The sequence below is a fragment of the Austrofundulus limnaeus genome, unplaced genomic scaffold, assembly GCF_001266775.1.
Source record: "Austrofundulus limnaeus strain Quisiro unplaced genomic scaffold, Austrofundulus_limnaeus-1.0 Scaffold36, whole genome shotgun sequence".
In the NCBI taxonomy this organism is placed as follows: domain Eukaryota; kingdom Metazoa; phylum Chordata; class Actinopteri; order Cyprinodontiformes; family Rivulidae; genus Austrofundulus; species Austrofundulus limnaeus.
The window spans coordinates 1,352,571-1,371,216 of NW_013952438.1; the positions used below are offsets into that span (position 1 = coordinate 1,352,571).

General features: G+C 38.0%; 2 protein-coding genes across 2 annotated transcripts in view; both read left to right on the forward strand.

The window, feature by feature from the left end:
• Positions 1-3,753: 3,753 nt before the first annotated feature.
• On the forward strand, positions 3,754-7,311 carry rpl37 (ribosomal protein L37). Its single transcript, XM_014006530.1, has 4 exons — positions 3,754-3,851; positions 4,507-4,642; positions 4,930-5,014; positions 7,199-7,311. Exons 1-4 carry the CDS (start codon positions 3,849-3,851, stop codon positions 7,266-7,268), a joined length of 294 nt encoding a protein of 97 aa, XP_013861984.1. The 5' UTR covers positions 3,754-3,848; the 3' UTR covers positions 7,269-7,311.
• A 2,261-nt stretch (positions 7,312-9,572) lies between these two features.
• The window catches only part of LOC106516263 (prostaglandin G/H synthase 1), a 13,438-nt gene continuing 4,364 nt past the window's right edge, over positions 9,573-18,646 (forward strand). Inside the window, exons 1-8 of the mRNA XM_014006531.1 lie at positions 9,573-9,815; positions 9,929-10,003; positions 15,205-15,321; positions 16,711-16,851; positions 16,945-17,088; positions 17,221-17,402; positions 17,623-17,706; positions 17,795-18,041. Of these exons, the coding sequence (XP_013861985.1) occupies positions 9,809-9,815; positions 9,929-10,003; positions 15,205-15,321; positions 16,711-16,851; positions 16,945-17,088; positions 17,221-17,402; positions 17,623-17,706; positions 17,795-18,041 (997 nt within the window). The 5' untranslated portion in view covers positions 9,573-9,808. The remainder of the gene's footprint in view (positions 9,816-9,928; positions 10,004-15,204; positions 15,322-16,710; positions 16,852-16,944; positions 17,089-17,220; positions 17,403-17,622; positions 17,707-17,794; positions 18,042-18,646) is intronic.

An 18,646-nucleotide genomic window follows, 5' to 3' on the forward strand; every position in this document is an offset into this window, starting at 1 on the left:
ATAAATAAATTAGCTGTGTAAGCCCAAATGTTAACCTGATGACTTGAGGAAATGAAAAACCTAACCGGCCAACATTTCTCTAATGTCATGTCAAGGTCCTACAAAAAAAGATAACTTTAAGTTATTTTTGCCAAGAGTGTTATAGTACAAACCATTGAACTGTGAAGTACATTTTTCCATTTTTGATTTAATATTTCTTTTAAAAAATGTATTGTATAAAATGTAAAATAATGTATGCCATTGTATTTTAAATCTCTTTATCTATTTGAATATTTGAATTTAAGAGGCTGTGATTGTTGTTAATTTTTGCCTGAGTATATTTACAAGTTTAAATGAACAAATGAAAAAAAAAAAGAGTTTACTTTTTGCAATCACCATAATGTTTCAGAAGTGAGTTTGGGCTGAAACGATGTCAGAGAACATTTCACTTTATGTCACAACATTTAATTCTTAATTTTAAGTTTAATAAGATGTCAGTGACTGTTTGAATACACATTATTTTATTTCATATGATAATGTTGAGTGATTCTGTTGTTAACAGAGATATAACTCTGATGCCATAAAACAATGAATTGTGTTTTCAAAAGATCAAATTGAGCTGAGTGCTTCAGACTAAACATGTAATTTCCTTAAATTCTTCAGGAGTTGTCATAGACTTTGAAAAATTATTCATATGCATCAAGCATCTGATTAATTTCCATCTTTAGTCTCAGAAAAATGTAAAATGTGGACATTTTAAACGTTCTTTACTGTTTAGTACATTCATGGTTTGTTTAATTTCACACTTGACAACTTTATGTCAATTGAAAATACCTTTATAAGTTTCCAGGTAAAAAATTAGAAAAGTTTATTTTCTAAACATGATGTCCCAGTGGCTTTCAAACCCCAAAACACATTACAGCAAAGGCTGGTTCACCCCAAAGATCCGGTGCCCAGGCACAAACAGAGCAATATTGTATATGCTGTTAAGTGCCAGGAGGACTGCGACCAGTTATACATCGGGGAAACAAAGCAGCCACTGTTCAAAACAATGTCCCAACACAGACGAGCTACATCTAATGGCCAGAACTCTGCAGTTTTCACTCATTTACAGGCCAGCGGTCACTCTTTCAGAGATGAGGATGTTCTCATTCTTGATAGAGAGGAATGTTGGTTTGAGAGAGGAGTAAAAGAAGCCATTTTTGTGAAGAAAGACCGTCCATCATTAAACAGAGGTGGAGGCCTCCGTTTTCAGCTGTCCTCCTCCTACAGCGCGGCTATTGCCAGTATAACACCAACCCCTGGTAACAATAAGTGTTAATTAGGCGTCAACGATAGCCATGTGATGTGAGTATCAGTCACATCACAAAAGCCTGAATTTTGCCTGAAACTCTCAGACTGAAGAAGTCTCTTGGAGGAGAGACGAAACGTTTCATTAGAGAAGAACCCTTCCAGAAGACCTATACAATTTTTTTTTCTTTTTGACCTTTATAAGTTATTTTGCATGTTGATACCTTAAAAATTAAGTAAAACTACCTCTTCTGAAAAAAACAAATGCTTAAATTTCTTGCAAAATGTGAAACAAAACTACTAAAAATATGTAAAATGTTTATTTTTATTAAATTGTAAAAAGCAGCTCGTTTAAAATGAGAGAAAACTTAATCATCAAGGAACAGAACAGTTCATTAAAACCCAAGACTACAATAACGTAAATTATTAATTTATAAAACACTGATTCCACATTAAAAATATTTGTATTTATAGATCATTAAAACGCATCTACTACGACAACAGGGATCCCAGGCACGAGCTCCACCGCAGACCTGGGTCGAGCTGGAGGAAACGCTGGAGAATTGTTTGTTGGAGCGACGCGGAAAATTCAAAAACAGAAACATCACTTTTGGAAAAGGCAGATTTGGCATAATGGTTCGGATGGAAATGGCGATAGGAAATGAGAAAGACTGAGAATTTGAAGGGACGCCAGTGGGAAGAGGGAAGGAGAGAGGTCGTGGAAGAAATAAAATGGATGAAGGAAAGGTTATTGGTGATAGCCAAGGCAGTAAACGGGAATTGGAAGGAAGTAGTTCAGAAGAAGAAAGGATAGTGGGGAGGAAAGTTGTGAGGGAGGAATTTAAAGTAATATTAAAACTTAAAAATGAGGAAGAACAGGAAAAAATAAGCCCCATTGTGGTGTCAAGAGAAATTAAAAAGAAAATTGGAGATGTTGAAATGGTAAAGATTTTGAGAGATGGAAACCTATAATGGTAGTAAAGATGTAGAACAAAAAAATAAGGCTTTAAAAGTGGATAATATTTGCAAAAGATCTGTGATGGAGAAAAAAATCGTAGGAGAAAATAAAAAAATTAGAGGAGTGATTTATGGGATCCCTYTAGATGAAGATCTTGATAAAATTAAGAGAAGTGTTGTAGGTGCAAAAGTGAATAACTTGAAAAGATTGTCAAAAACAGTGGATGGAGAAAGAGTAGGAAGTTTGTCAATCCTTATTGAGTTAGAAGAAAAAGAGTTGCCAAAAAATATCAAAATAGGGTACCTCAGTTTTCAGGTCAGACCATATACAATATGTCAGTAATGGAAAAAAAAAAACAAGATAAATCTTACATTGTAGATAGTTATTCAGTGCAATTATATTTAAATAATTATTATCAACACATTCAAATTTATACTGATGCATCAAAAGTAACTGGGAAAATAGGAATAGCGTTTGTAGTACCAGAATTCAATATAAAAATAGGAAAAAGAATTACAGATGGAGTTTCAGTATACACAGGTGAAATGCTGGCAATATTATTAGGGTAGGCAATGGGTGGAAGACATAAAACCATTAGAAACGATAATATGTTCAGATTCAAGTTCTGCATTATTAATTTTAAAAAGTAATCAGACTGATAGTAGGATGGACATTTTATTAGAAATATATCATACATTATTCAGAATACAAAACATGGGTTTGATAGTTATATTTGTGTGGGTTCCAGCGCATAGTGGATTAGAAGGAAACGAGAGGGCAGATAAAATGGCAAAGAGGGCAGTTCAGTATCCTATTAGTTTTAAAGTTAAAATAAGTAAATCTGAAGGTAAGAGTATTGTTAAAGAGAAACTGATGAAAGAATGGCAAAAAAGGTGGGATGAAGATAAAACAGGAAGATGGTTTTATAAAATTCAGAAGAATGTAGGAGAAAGAAGAAATGGAAGAAGAAATAGAAAGGAGGAAAGAGTGATAACTATGTTAAGATTTGGACATAGAGGACTTAATTATACACTTTTTAAAATTCAAAAACATAAAACTGGCAAATGTGATTATTGTGATAAATATGAAACCATAGAGCATGTTAAATCAGAATGCCATAAATATGAAATAGAGAGAAGATATATGAAGAGAGAGTTTGAAAGTATTAAGGAGAAGATTAATTTATTAGATGTATTGAGGAAGAATTTAGGGAGTAAACATATGCAAATAATTATTCGATTTCCAAAGAAAACTAAATTATTTCATAGAATTTAATTATAGTAAGTGTGTTTGTGAATGAAGACATGGTATACAAAGTTGGGCATAAGTATGTATGTATTAAGTGTGGATGTATGAGTGTATGTTTAGTTAGAATGTATGATAGAATATATGTATATACAGTATAGAAGAGGATAAATATTTAAACCATCACGAACCACACTCCATACCAGTACCAGGCGGTAATGCTACTAACAGCTTGTTGCCAACCGCCATAAATCCGACAAGAAGAAGAAGAAGAACAGGGATCCCATTTCTGTGTTACACAGGAAGTAGCACGGATGTAATTTGATGCTGCGCTTGGCCGTCTTCCGGTCTCTTTTCCCACGGCCACCGAACGAAAATGGTGAGAAGCAACGCTGGCCTTAAGAAATCCTTTAACATCTGCTTAATGAAGCATTTATTTCACCTGGAATTTTTGTTGCTGTTTGTCGAATAAACACCATTACTCTTTGAATGAAGTATTTTTCAAAGATGAAGAGTAGTTGTATTTTTTTTAGGTTTATCGATTGTAGCCATTTAGCATATTTGCTACGGTTAGCGTTAAGGGTTCATATTCAGAATGGTATTAAATTACCCGTAAAAGATACGAAGCAAACATGGTTCTTTCCAACTTCATTTTTTTGTTTATACGATGATTTTTATGCGTTAGTACATTTAATGGCTAATGGTTAGCTTACGTACTTTGATTGTCTGAGTGTATTTCCTATTAGTCTCCATTCTGACAACAGCTGGTTTTTGTATATATTTTTTGTTAATTTTAGGGAATTGCATCAGCTTTTGTTACACAAGCGTATGAGTCATTTTAAATATTTTGTATTCCCCACATTAAGAATAATCTTTCGCCGGTCTTGTCAAAGATGTCTCCAAACACAAATGTCTGAACAAATGACTTTATGTGATTCCATCATTTTTTTCTGAGACAAGACATCCACATCATTTATTTTGATTTAAGGCTTAAAAGAATTGTTATTTACCCCTGATGTGTTTCCTCTGCCTAGACCAAGGGGACATCATCTTTCGGTAAACGCCGAAACAAGACGCACACTTTGTGCCGTCGCTGTGGAGCCAAGGCTTATCACCTGCAGAAGTCTTCCTGCGGCAAGTGTGGCTACCCCGAAAAGCGCAAGAGAAAGTGTAAGTTTCCCCAAAAGGTGTATTTTTGAAGCCGAGAGTGAGACCCTGATGTTTACCCCCTCTTTCTTTTTTCCATGTGTGAAGGGAAGAATAATGAAACTGTACATTTCAACTATAAATATTTAATTCAAAATCTGCAGTTAAGCTTGAGAGCTTTATATCAACATATCATGTGAGCTTTGATTTGTGGTGCTTTTCTTGACAAGCTATTTGAGTCTCGTTTAGCCTTGTCAATGATAGTTTTCTTGACGTGGTTCTTCCCTGATGCTTATTTATTTAATCTGTAGACAACTGGAGCGCTAAGGCCAAGAGGAGGAACACCACGGGGACCGGTCGTCTGAGACACCTGAAGGTTGTCTACCGCAGATTCAGGTGATGAAATCTAACCTTAACAACTCTGTTTCTCCGTGTTTTGAAATATTAGTGTGCATTATTCCTGCACAGGTCTTGTCAATGATGTTTTCAAACACAAATGTCTGAACAAATGACTTTCTGTGATTCTAGCTTATGTTCTGAGACAAGACACCCACATCCTTCTTTTTGAATTAGTTTAAACCTCCAAGCCCGGCGCCGCATATGTGGACAAAAGTGCATCGCAATGCAAGAGTTTGGGTCATAGGAAGGTTTAGTCAAACTGACACTTCAACACGGTTTTATCCTTTTGAGTGCCAAGCTTTTGCTCGATGTGCAGTTTTATTTTCTGTAGCTATTTATGATTAATAGAACATCATAAACAGAAAATTTAAGAGAGGACAATCTTCAATAAGTTTAAGTCACAACTGCGTTTCACAATACTTAATAAATCTAAAGTAGACCTTATCTTTATCAGAACATGCATTTTTCTGTATTTGTAAAATAACTGATGTAACTGCAACTTAAATCTGAAATTAATGAAATAATGTGGCATGTGTCTTTAACAGGAAGTTACAGTAATTAAAACGATGTATAATACTTTAAAACGATTTTAAAATCACAAGTTGTTAAACACTGTCAAACTAAACCAGATTTATGTAAATAAACTGGATTTATCAGCTTTACCAATAAACACGAGTGTTTATGTTCCCAACATGGAATGTAAGCAATATTCCTGCCTCCCACATTAATCTACTAACACATGTACACACACCAACACCTGTTAGTTAATATTTGTTATAACTTGAAATGTCATAAAGATGCTTAAGGGAAAAGGTCTGAGTTGTTACTAGAAGTTTGATGGTGTGTTTGGTTTGAGTACAGATGTTCTCAGTTTTATTCATGCATTAAACACCGGTGTGGTCACAACCTCACAGGTTAAAGCTCGTTTTATACTTCGAGTTGCACGTCTTGTTCCCCCTGCTTAGTGACAGAAAAACGGACGTCTATTTTCTGACCGAGTATAAATAAATTAATATAATTCCTCCCTCTGCCCTCCCACAGCTCATAAGTAGGAAAACTTATGGCTGGATGTTGTGATTTTTTTTCCCCGCTCATTGTGTGAAGGGTCTGCAGAGGAAAAAGTTTTTTTTTTTTTTTTACGATGGTGATGGGGAGTGAACATCAGCTGCATGCTCACGTTCAAACCAGTTGCTCTTCTATCTCTTAACAACAGGCTTCAGACAAAAGAAATCTTAAAATAACATGCAGAAGGAAGATCTGCTCTGAATCCACCTCAGTGCTGAGAAGCTGGACCATCACTTGCTGCTCAATAACAAACACACCCACGAAGTTCTAACCAATCACGCTCTGAGCCGCAACGTCTGAATCGCAGAGTTCTGTCTGGGGGCATGATGGCTGTCACCGGGAGATGGCAGACGGAAGTTGCACTATTTGTCATTCAGCAGGGGGGACAGGACATGCGACTGGAACTTATAAACAGCCTTAAGTCTAAAGCAGGGTGGGGCTGTCCTGGTCCTGCATGTTTTCCTCATTTCTCTGCTCCAACTCAACCTGATTTGTAGGTGATTATCAGCCTTCTGCAGAACTTGAAGAGAACATTCAGCCACAAAATCAGGTGTTTTGGAGCAGAGGGTAAAACATGCAGTACAGCAGCCTTTGAGGACCAGGATTGCCCACCCCTGGTCCAAATGATCCTAGCCTGTAAAATGATTTAATTCAGAAAACAATGGATAGCTGTCTGTTTTTTGTGTCGCAGCTTACTGCTTTTCAAATTGGCGGATTGTAAAATGTTTGATTTTTATCTTTTGATGTTTTTATGGTATATTTTTTCATCACAAGTTGCACGATGGTGAAATAAATCTTTATGTACCAAGTTGTTAGAAGTTAATCTTTTCAAGCTGGGTTTTTTAATACACTTATTGTTGAACTTAAATTAAAAATATCGATTTCATAATTAACATAAAATACAAACCAAATGTTAAGTTGCACCAAGGTGCTGAAGATTAGCTCTGTTTTTTTTTAGTTGGGTAATCAGTGTTTGGAGGAATAAATCTTTAACATTTAAAGATATCTATATAATGTTCAGCTGTGGCTGACAAACACAAGTACTTGTTATTTGTAATCAGTACTACCTGTGAGATAAAATACTCTAAACTTTTACTTTTCTGTTTTCCTTTTTAGAAATGGTTTCCGGGAAGGTACCACGCCCAAACCCAGACGTGCTGCAGTGGCCGCCTCCAGCTCATCCTAAATGACACATTTTTTGACTAAAATAAATTGGATGTTAAACAGGAGCTTCAGAGTCTCGTCTTGATTTTGTATTTATATCATTAGCCCGACTGACAGTTTCTACAGAGATTTTAATCATGTTACTGGCATAAAAAGTAGTTCTTATTGTTGAGTGGTCGTCCTGCCTGAGTTTCAGCAGGAGTGTTTCTCCTAAATCCAACATTTGTCAGTAAAAGCAACAAGTTTGTTTTTCTCTAAGGGGTTGTTTTCAGTGTTGGGCTTGTCGCCCTGCCCTGCATTTTGTATAGTGTGATGGTGGAGCCTGATGAGCAGCAAAGTGCCTTTTTTAACTCTGCTGACTTATTGCATAAAGACAGAAGTTTCCCAAAGTGCCTTTTTTAACTCTGGGAAACTTCTGTCTTTATGCAATAAGTCAGTTCCACTGACCTAAAAAACAAATCAAACTGATGGATCCAAGTTCTGTAAATAAGTTATCTCACACCTGAACATTTGTCTCACTAAAAAAAAAAAACTTAAATTACCTTCTAGTCTTGAGTTCTCATACTTTTACAAAAAAAAAAAAAAGACTTCAATGAACAAATAGGTCGTTTTTCTGAAATGAATTTTCACCTGTTGTGTGGGAATCTAATTAGCTGATACTGGAGCAAACCAGTTATCCAATTTATAGCACAATAACAGGACGTCTATATGAAGATGTTGAAGAAAAACAGACAAAATCATTACTTGTGAGCTGAACTGGTTCCTTGTGTAAACTGCTCCAGCATTACTGGTTTAGCATTCCATGCTGGTTTGAAACTTAAAGCCTTATGTTGAGAAGTAAACATTTAATCTGTTCTGGTTCAAGACCATTGAGTCAAATTTCTGTTTCTGTTGGGGAGTCACTGGGCTGGGAGAGCTGTTTATGAGACTTGATCAAATACAGCTTGAGGATTAAGTGTCTTCAGAACTTCCTCAGCAACAAAACAAGTAAATATTTGAAAAGCGCTGAAACCCTCAGAAGTTGGTTTATAAATGAGCAAGTTTTGGGCTTCTGCTGGAAAAACCAAATGATGTCTCAAATGAGAACATTTCCTTTCAGGATATAACAAAAAAAAGTCCCTGAGTTTTCAGCATCCTTTCACTTAGGCTTTAATTTCAGCTAATTATTTAAGAAATTGTTGAGTCTTAGAAGTTGACCTCTGACCTCAGACACTGGTCTGGTTTCTGTCACAGATAAGCAGCAACATTCCTCTGAATCATGGTGCAACTTTCACTATTTTCCTCTGCCAAAACCCTCCTCCACTCCTGGGAGGACGTCTCCACCTTTAAATTAGAGTTTAATCTTTCTGACTACTGCTGATCTTGTAGTTCATGGTCTGAAATAATGTGATTTAATTAAGATATTCAGAGTATTTACTTTTCAAAGCAAATAACTTATTTTTACCTCAAAGGATGGTCAACATTTTTGTCAAACCTTGAACATTATGTCATTCAATCTCATTTAAAATTTTTGAGATGTCACTCAGAATATGTGTTGTAAAGATTCAGCTACATCACATTTTAACTCAGGATCTATATATTACCTGACTTGGCCATTTTATGTTGGCTAATATGGATGTGCTGCGGCACAACTCTAGATTAACATCCCATGATTAAGTGCTAAAAGTTTTATTAAAATCTGTCTTGTGGTTCATGAGATATTTTGCTAACAGACAAACAATGCTAACCCCTAACAGCTGCTGTTAAAAATCTAGCACAACCCTCTCAGTATGTACTGTGGATGACTCTCAGCTACCTCCACAGTAAGTTTAGCATATTATCTGTGAAACTGACTTAATTAAGGCCATTTTTGTGTTTTCAAAAGTCAGCTGGCTGTGGCGGCCATCATGAACTGAATTAACTCTGAAAGTTAATAGGTTGGAGATACCCAATCAAAGAAAGTTTACTTAAAGATGCTTTAAAATTTGTCTAGTAGTTTATGAGATATTTTGCTAACAGACAGAGTAAACTCAATTTAGTTGGTGGCAGAATGTTAGCACTAATTTGTGTTGGGATCAGTTTCAGCGAATACCGCACAAAACTTGAGCTCATTATCTGTAACAAAAAAAAAATAAGTTTTGGGCAGTTTCGGTGTTTTCAAAGCTCATCTGTTTGTGGCATCAATTTTTTTTCCCATTAAAACTTCATTCTGTGATTCATGAGATATTTTACTAACAAAGAAACACACAGTGAGGATGAACTGTGTATAAGCGTGTGAGCCAGCAGGGGGCGATAAAGATGCAGTGCAGCCTTCAGCTGAAGCCCACCTTCTCCCTTTCTCCCCATCTGATGGTGAAGACCCGCTGTGGCAGAGCTGCACTTCTGGAGAGCAGGAGAACCTGTCTGCTCGGCTTGTCCTCCTGCTTTCTCACACTTTTTACCTTTGTTTTCTTTTTTTGTTGTTGTTTTTTTGACTCTCACCCAGCCCCCTGCATCTCTTGCCTAACCTGGACTGCTGCTCTGTTCCTCCCTTCATAGTTTTACGAGCTGGAATGACAGTTCTTGGAAACTGAGGCTGCTGGAATGAGAGGTAAGTGTGTGAAACTGGAGCCCCAGTTTGCTCAGACTGGGCTTTTCTTGCTTTGTTTTGCTCTTACAAAAACACTGATTTGATTTTCTTTTTCTCTTCCCCCCCACCCAAAGCCTCTGTCCTGGGATCGGTCTGTGCTCTTCTCTTGCTGTTGCGAGAGCCTGCATGCCAGGGAGATGAGGTTACAGGTAGGTGCCTGAACCGAGCAACTCCTTTGAGAGCTGAGGCAGGAAATGTGTGGATTCTGAACCAGAGGATATGTATGTTTTCTTTATGATCCCTCTAGTTCCATCTGGACTTAACAGACCAGACAGCCATCAGTCAAGCAGACATTCCTGTAGCTTTGGAAACAGAGAAACAGGCCCCAACAGGCAGAGTAATAGGACATCATCTGCAAGAAAATTCACTGCCCAGTAAATCATTAGGCCTTGTTTTCTTTTTGGGGAAATCTAAACAGTAAAGATATTTATCTTGCACCTTAATTTGTTGTCCCTTTTTAAAGTCAAAAGCAGGAGTAATGTTTGGGGAGTGAAATGGGTTTATTTCTTGCAGTGATGCCCCCCGAAGCAGACACCTCCTGTCTGACTTGTACGGACACATAAACCAGTTCTCACCACCTTGTTCAGACCCCTCCTCCTCCCCTCAGGCACATGCTATCAGCTGCTCTCACTCATTTCTCACCCTCCTCACTTATCTGATTTCACCTTTCAGGTCTTGACAAAGTCCCCCTTTTTTTGTCAAAGGAACATATTGTGTCCTTTTGTTGCACCCATTCTCTCAGTGCGTGTGTGCGTTCTGATTTATTCTTTGTTTATTCTTCCCTTATATTTTCTTGCGTACTGTGATGTATGTGGCACGGACGGAGGTCAGAGCTGAACTCCGTTTCACCTGTGAAATCAGATCGTCAGCGTGTAGTTTAGAAAGCTGCCAGATGTGGTTTCAGATGAAATAGTGCAAACACTCAAGAGCATGTCGGCACACATGTGGGAGCGAGGACAGAATTCCAAAGAAACATAAGGGGCCCCAGCATCAAATAATGTAACATGCAATATCATGTGATACAGAGCATACGTTGTGAATGACTCTCAGCTACTACCATCACAAATTTTAGCTCAATATCTGTAAAATTTAACGTGTTATTGCCATTTATGTGTTGGCTAATAAAGATTAGCTGTGGCAGTGATCTTGAACTGGATTGGCTCCAAAATTCAATCAGCTGTAGGCATAAGTCCAAAAAATACTTTCTAAAACTTTCATTCAAATACACAAAGTTGTTCATGAGATATTTTGCTAACAGACAAACAGGACTGATTCCACCAGTTTATGCTGAAGCTTTAGGCGATGATCTTGCACAATGCACGACATAACCTGGGAATAGCTCTCAGCTACTTCCACATCTTAATTTTAGCTCTGTATCTGTTAAAATGGCCGAGTTATAGCTTTTTTGTGTGTGTGTGTTTCAGTATCACTTGGCTGTGGCTGCCTTCTTGAATCAAACCAACTCCAAAAGTGAATCAGTTGTAGTTGCACATCCAATACTTAATTTCTGCTAATTTCTTCAATATCCGTTAGACGGTTCATGAGATATTTTGCTAACAGACAAACATCCGTCTCACAAAGAACAAGCACAAACATTCTTCAGAAGAGTCGGGATGTTTTAGAGTTTATCAAAGTTTTTTTATTATGTCGAGCATGTCTTCACGCTCCACACTTTGCCTAATCTTCCATCTGTCAGCGAGCGCTTAAAGCATGACTCATTATCTCCTCGTTTAACAAAACTTTTCTGCTGTCTCATGCTAGTTTATGAAACGTAACACCCCTCCTTCCCGCTTCCCTCAATTTCTGTGTCTGCAGGAACAAAAAGTCTTTCATTAAAGCCTGCTTTGTTCAGCTGGCTTTGCTTGACTTGCCAGAAACATTTAGGCTTTCCCCTTAACCGAGGTTTTTTTTTTAAATATATTTGCTTTGTTTATAGGTTTTGTTTATGCAGTTTGTTAACGAATAACTTGGTCTGCCTTTTCATCTGAAGTTCATTAATCAACCCATAACATTCCCACTGTTTGGCTCACAAAGCAGGGGTCAGCATTTTTATGTGCATGAATGTTTTTTTGGTTGCAATGGAAAGACCCTCTGAATACCTGCTCAAAAAAAAGAAAATTATTCTGTTATATTAGTCGACTTGTGTCAAGATGGCTGCCGCAGCTTATCAACCTTAACCTACATATAAATAACTGTAACTAAATGATTTGATTTAGGTTTTAAAAGGGGAGACAGTGCAGTTTAAACTGGGGGTAGTATGCAAGATCAACTTTTTTTTTTAGCTTTTTATCACGTTGTAATGTCATTCCCTCATCAAAAATATACCCAGAGTGTTGCTTTGACTCATTCATGCGTGTTTGAGAAATGCTTCAATCTCCTGTGGCCATGTGGAGCTGCCTAAATGCTTGCTGCTACAAAGCACCGCCTATTTGTACAAAGCTCCTCCCCAGAGCCCAGTCTGCAGCTGAGTTCCTGCCTCACACACCACCTCTCCCTTGAACCACTTTTGTGTAGATGTGCTGAAATGGGAGTGTCTGAAATGGTAGGAGGTTCTTAAAGAGACTGAGGCCAATTTCAAGGCATTTAGACTGTGATGCAAATCTAAATTTATTTTTTGATAAATCCATCGTTTTCATAACAACTGAAGGTAACATAGTTACTTGAACATGGTATAGAATTGAACTATGTTCCTGGAAAATACATAATAACCCCACCTCTTAATAAAACACGACAATTCACAAGTCAAAAATGTCAAAATTAGCCAAACGACAATTTTTCATCTGTGCTGTCATGCTGTTTAAAATGCAATAAAATACTAGAATGTAAATACAACAATACAAACAATAAGGTCAAGAAATTGGATTAAACAAATCCTGACACATAAAGAAAAAAAACATGACTGTTAAAATAAAAACAATACAGTTATACAGTACCACACATCAAATACAATTCCTATTTAGTGTTGACAGGTGTATGAATCAACAAGCCATTTTTTATGTTTAGTGAATGCCTTATATGTTTATGAATGCTCTAAAACACAAATGTGTTAGTAGCTGCCATCATTTTGGTTAAGGGAGATATGTATTTCTTTAGGGAAAGCAGTAGTTTAAATTACAGAAACATTTAAAAGTTATAAACTTATATTCAATACTTTTGTGGAAAGTTGGTGTGAAGCATTTGCTTCAGTTGTTTGGGATTTTGTTGGCAGTAGGGATGTGTGAAGGATGGTTTTAATCCAAAGACACTCGTGGTATTTTAACCTGCCCTGCCCTCTTAATAGTAACACTCTGTACCGGGTTAGAAAGCTGTTGTCAGCATCATGTATGAGTTTGCACACACTGACGCTGCGTAGTCCTGGAGAGCATTCCGGCCATAAATCATGCAAGAACAGAAACAATGACAGCAGTTTATTAGCACCGCGTTGATAATTAAAAATACAATTATTGCACTTATAAAGTAAATATAAAAGACCTCATATTTGAGACTCAGACTGTAACTTATCTGCTCAGGGTCAACTTGATCCTCAAATCTAAGCGAAGGCTCCAGATTACCTTTTGAGGTTAACCGTAATTATCCGATGGAGCTCATGGGAACTTTGTGTTGGAGTCTCTCTGGAAGCCATTAAGAATAAAATCAGCGATTGTTGCACATAGTGGTGAAGATGTGCACAAAAACGTCACCCGGGCCAGCTGGCTGCTGAAGGCGTTGGTAATGTCGCAATTTGTTCACATCTTAGCCATAAAGTTCTGTTTCGGGTCTTAAAGTTTTAACTGCTCTGCTCCAAAAACTGTCTTGTTTGAGTTATTTATAGGATTTAGATTCAATTTGAAAGAAGTTTTATTGACTTATTTTATTGTTATTTGTTGTAAATGTGAATCATAACAGTCATTATAAAGCCATACATTTAACACAATGAAACTTTGAATGAACCCGGATTAACATTTAAGACAGCTGCCAATATTTTTATTCAACTAAATTGCTTGGGGGCCACAGTTTCTCAAAGACAACAGTTCAGGTGGGATTGCCTGATAATGTTAGGGGAAACACTGCAAAAGATCAAGTAAAGTTAACTTTTACCTTTTAAATTTACAATACATTTAAAATCAGTTTTTTTATTAAATGAAGTAACAAAAAAGGTGTGTGTGGGGGGGGGGGGCATCACTGACTTCTTTGGGTAAGGTAGTAACTGATCTGTAACACTGTGCAGCTCAAAGATGTGATGTAGTAGCAATGACAACCACCTTGCCATGGGATTTAAAGTGCCTGTGGCATCAATTTTTTGTAAAAAAAAAAAAAAAAAAACACGAATGCATTTTTGGAAAGAGAACATTGCTAAAATATTGCAAAACAAATTTCACGCGGCTGAGATGAACAGTTGTTGAGATATTTGCATGTGAAGAAACAGGAAGTGATGTCAAAGGGGAATGTCTGCATGTAAACAGAGCATTGTTACAACAGCTAACAATCCAGACTGTAGAGAAGAATCTGATGTTTCTTTAGATTATTTTGAGTTTCTATCAACGAGAGATGAAGAAGAGTTAAAGTTTAAATAATATTGTTATAATAAACAAAGACCAGATAGTTTATTTTATTAAAGAGTTCCCCTTTGATGTCACTTCCTGTTTCACTTTGGCTGAGCCAAATCCAAAAGAAAATAGGGCAGTTATGAAACAAAATGTGTGAAATCATGTGTATTATGCCAATTTTCTCAAGAATAAAGATGTTTTCTTTGACTTTTTGTATTTGAAGGATAGGCGTGTCACAGGCACTTTAAAAGCTTAAGTAGTAATCTGATTCATTAAATCAAGGAAACAAGGCAATCTTGCATTTAGCTGAAGAATGTTTTTTATTGGCGGGCCGGATGGAAGTCACCTGCAGGCTGTATGAGAATCCCAAGATGTTCCCAGTCCAGCAGAGAAACGTAGTCCCTCCAGCGTGTCCTGGGTCTTCCTCTGGGTCTCCTCCCAGTGGGACGTGCCCGGAACACCTCACCAGGGAGGCGTCCAGGTTTTGTTGTTCCATTGGAAGCAATTGTCCTGTTTTTGGGGGGGATTTTGGCAATAATCCCCACAACGGAAAGAAAAGTCTGGATTGCATTTTGAACAAAATGATCATGAGGTCACTCTGGCAAACGTGAGGCCAATCTGAAAAACTCATTATGGGACAATATCTGAAAAAAACATTAGTGCAGTTTTAACTAAGAGATGTTAGCAGAACAGAGTGTGAAATAATCAGCTGGCAGGAAAATTGAACAATTTTATCTCCTTTTTACTGTTTATTTTTACCCTTCATATATGCTTTGTGTAAGTGTTTTCCCATATGTTTAACATGATTTCTCCCCTGTCCACAGTCAACCCGTGCTGTTATCTCCCCTGTCAGCACTGGAGTGTGTGCGTGCGCTACGGTGAGGACAAATATGAGTGCGACTGCACCCACACCGGCTACTATGGAGAGAACTGCACCACTCGTGAGTCCACGTGACTTCATGTCCTCTCTTTTATTGTTACACTTTTTAGGAATGTGAAACATTTGTTTTGTTCATCACATACAGCTTTGTGAGAAAAGGCCTTTTCATTTTGTCAACCACAGAGCTCCTGGCTTGCAGGGTTAAAGCTTCTTGTCTAGACCTAGAAATATTTAGGAAGGATTGGTGGAACTGCCAGCAGGAACCCGCTACTGCTGGTCCTGCTTTTAATTTTGAAAGAAAACTCCCCCCACCGGGGCTCTTGATCCGAGGTGATGCAGACTAAATGTCCTGGCAGTCACGTCATGCATAGCAATAATTACCCTCGACTGGAAACCAGAGGGGCAATCGTGGTAGGAAAAGAAGGAAGGAAAAAAGATAAGCTTAATCAAACAGGAAAAGGCAGGAGATGGTTACATAAAAGGTTTTTACTTATTATGTTACAACATGAACAGAATCACATACAAATCAAATGAGGGTCAAACTAGAGCAAAACCGTGGAAAAGAAAAAAAATATATATATATATTTAATCTTGTGTAAAATGTGAAGATTATTGCCTCAGGAAATGAAGCCAACAGGGAAGAATTTCCTCAAAGCAGACAGGTGTGGGCCAGATCTGGTGTCACGCTGGCACTGCAGCTGACTGCTGGCATAGAAAGCAGTATTGTCAAGGTTTGTCAGTGAGATGTGGGCCAGATTTGGCAATGTCTGAGCTGTTTTTATTATGGTTTGTGTGTCAGAAAACAGTCAATGCCAGCCTGGTTTGGGTTTGGTTTATGTGGTTCTGGCCCATGCATGGACCACCCCTGTCAGACCCCATCTGTGCCACCAAAAGACCACCATTCTTTGCTGTATCGGGGCCAAGTGTTGGCGCATTGTCTGGGCCAGAACTGGGTCAGACAAATTTTTACGATATGGGTTGGCTCAGATGACTCCAGAAAAGTTTCATGTGAATCAAACTGGCAGATTTCATACGATTTCTAGTTTTAGGACAGTAGTAAATATTATTATTATGTGAAGTGTGAATTATGCGAGAGGTTCTGGTTCAAATCCCGGACGAGCCCCCATTAATATGTTACTGCCTTTTGAAACACAGAAGTGTCATAACACATTTAAGGAGGACCAGGCGGAACAATTCATAAAAAGTTGTATTTCTGAATTATGTCTTTGTGTCCTCCTTAAATGTGTTATGACCCTTCTGTGTTTCAAAGGGCCGGAGCACAGTAGTAAATATTATTATTATGTGAAGCAGCTGGAGCTTATTGAACATTGATGTTATTCAGCTTAACTTTCTGTAGATAAAGAGACGTCTTTGACTTATTGACTTCTACTATAAATTATCAAATCATCTTTTCTCAAGTTTCAGTAATTTTTTATTTTTTTCACCACAGCTGAGTTTTGGACCCGAGTGCGTCAGTTCCTCCGGCCCCGTCCCAGTGTGGTTCACTACATTCTCACCCATTTCAGCTGGCTGTGGGACATCATAAACAACACCTTCCTACGGAATGTCCTCATGCGGCTGGTTTTAACAGGTCCACAGTCAGTGGTTGTTTCACAGATCTTTACTGAAAACACACAGTCCATTTTTTTCTAACTTCTGTTCACTCCTTCCTTTCGCTCACCAGTGAGGTCCACATTGATACCCAGCCCTCCAACCTACAACTCAAAATACGGCTACCTGAGCTGGGAATCTTACTACAACCTGAGCTACTACACCCGGCTTCTGCCCCCTGTTCCTGAAGACTGCCCCACGCCTCTGGGGGTCAAAGGTGAGGCCTGAGTCAAATGTTTTCTATTCTTCTTCTGTGGTGCCATAAACTGTTTCTTTATTTGGAAGGGTTAGGAGAGGTCCTGTCATGTTTTCGTCTTGGATTTGAAGCGTGCGTTTCTTTTTTTCACAGGCAGAAACGGGCTGCCTGATCCCGAGGTGCTGTTCGAGAGGCTGCTGAAAAGAAAAGTTTTCAGACCCGACCCCCAGGGCACCAACCTCATGTTTGCATTCTTCGCTCAGCACTTCACCCACCAGTTCTTCAAGACCTACAACCGCATGGGGCTGGGCTTTACTAAGGCTCTGGGACACGGGGTCAGTTTGTGTAAAAAGAGAAACATGAAGCCCTGCATGGTGTCACTTTATGCCAGTTATTTAAAGAAAATCTATCCGTTTGCACCCCAAATGAAGTGAACAAAAGCATCTATTTTAGAGCTAATGGTACTTGTAGATGTTTTTCATGCTGTGAGCAGAATCTAGAGATAAGTCTATGTTCTGTTACTGTCTGCATCAGTAACCTTTTTTTGTGTTGCAGGTGGATGCAGGACACATTTATGGAGACAGCCTGGAGCGCCAACTGGACCTCAGGCTTTTAAAAGATGGAAAAATGAAATATCAGGTGAACAAATTCATTCTAAAAAGCCTAAATATTGCTTTTCCAGTGAGATATACTTTTTCACAATTAACAATATTTATTTCCCCATCAGTTGATTGATGGAGAGATGTTTCCTCCCTCCGTTGTTGATGCTCCCGTCAGGATGAGCTACCCTCCCAACGTCCCCGTCCAGAGTCAGATGGCCATCGGTCAGGAGGTGTTTGGACTGCTTCCTGGTTTGGGGATGTACGCCACGCTGTGGCTCAGGGAGCATAACCGTGTCTGTGACATCCTGAAAGCAGAACATCCCACCTGGGATGACGAGCAGCTGTTCCAGACCACACGCCTCATCATCATCGGTGAGCCGAACACGACCTTGAAAGAAAAGTTGAACACTTCACAGCAGCATCTGATAGCACACAGATAGGTAGATTATTTATTTGTAACAATGCTTTTTAAATGACAATAAATGTTATGATTGGCAGTTAATTGGCAGCACCTGAGGGTAAATTATTGATATGCACAACTCAGCTCTACTGCTCATCCCTCACTGCATGTTCCTTACAACTGCGGCACCATTTAAAACAGGCTTTACAACGGTATAAAACGTATTGTCAAGAAGCATTGTTACAACAAAAAATAATCTACCAAACATGAATTTCCACACTTTTTTAAGCTATGTTTATTTAACTCTCCTGTTATGTTCATTTCTGAGGAACAGCAGTAAAGTTCAATCATGCTATAGTGTCAGAAACTAAAAAAAAAAATCCCCCAAAACATTTTTATGTCTGATAATTAACTCCATTACTAACAATTTCAATCAATATTTGTGAATTGATGTTTTTTTTAATTTCAGATAAAGGATCAATGAGGACAATTCACTTGTTTTTCATAAAACAAAGCATGTTGCATTTTTAATGTCCAACATGGACATTAAACAATGATGAACACAAAAACAATGATT

Excerpts from the sequence above, each read along its gene's own strand:
- rpl37 (XM_014006530.1), top strand. Across the intron at positions 4,643-4,929 it reads CGAAAAGCGCAAGAGAAAGT|ACAACTGGAGCGCTAAGGCC; the intron begins GTAAGTTTCCCC and ends TTTAATCTGTAG. Across the intron at positions 5,015-7,198 it reads GTTGTCTACCGCAGATTCAG|AAATGGTTTCCGGGAAGGTA; the intron begins GTGATGAAATCT and ends TTTCCTTTTTAG.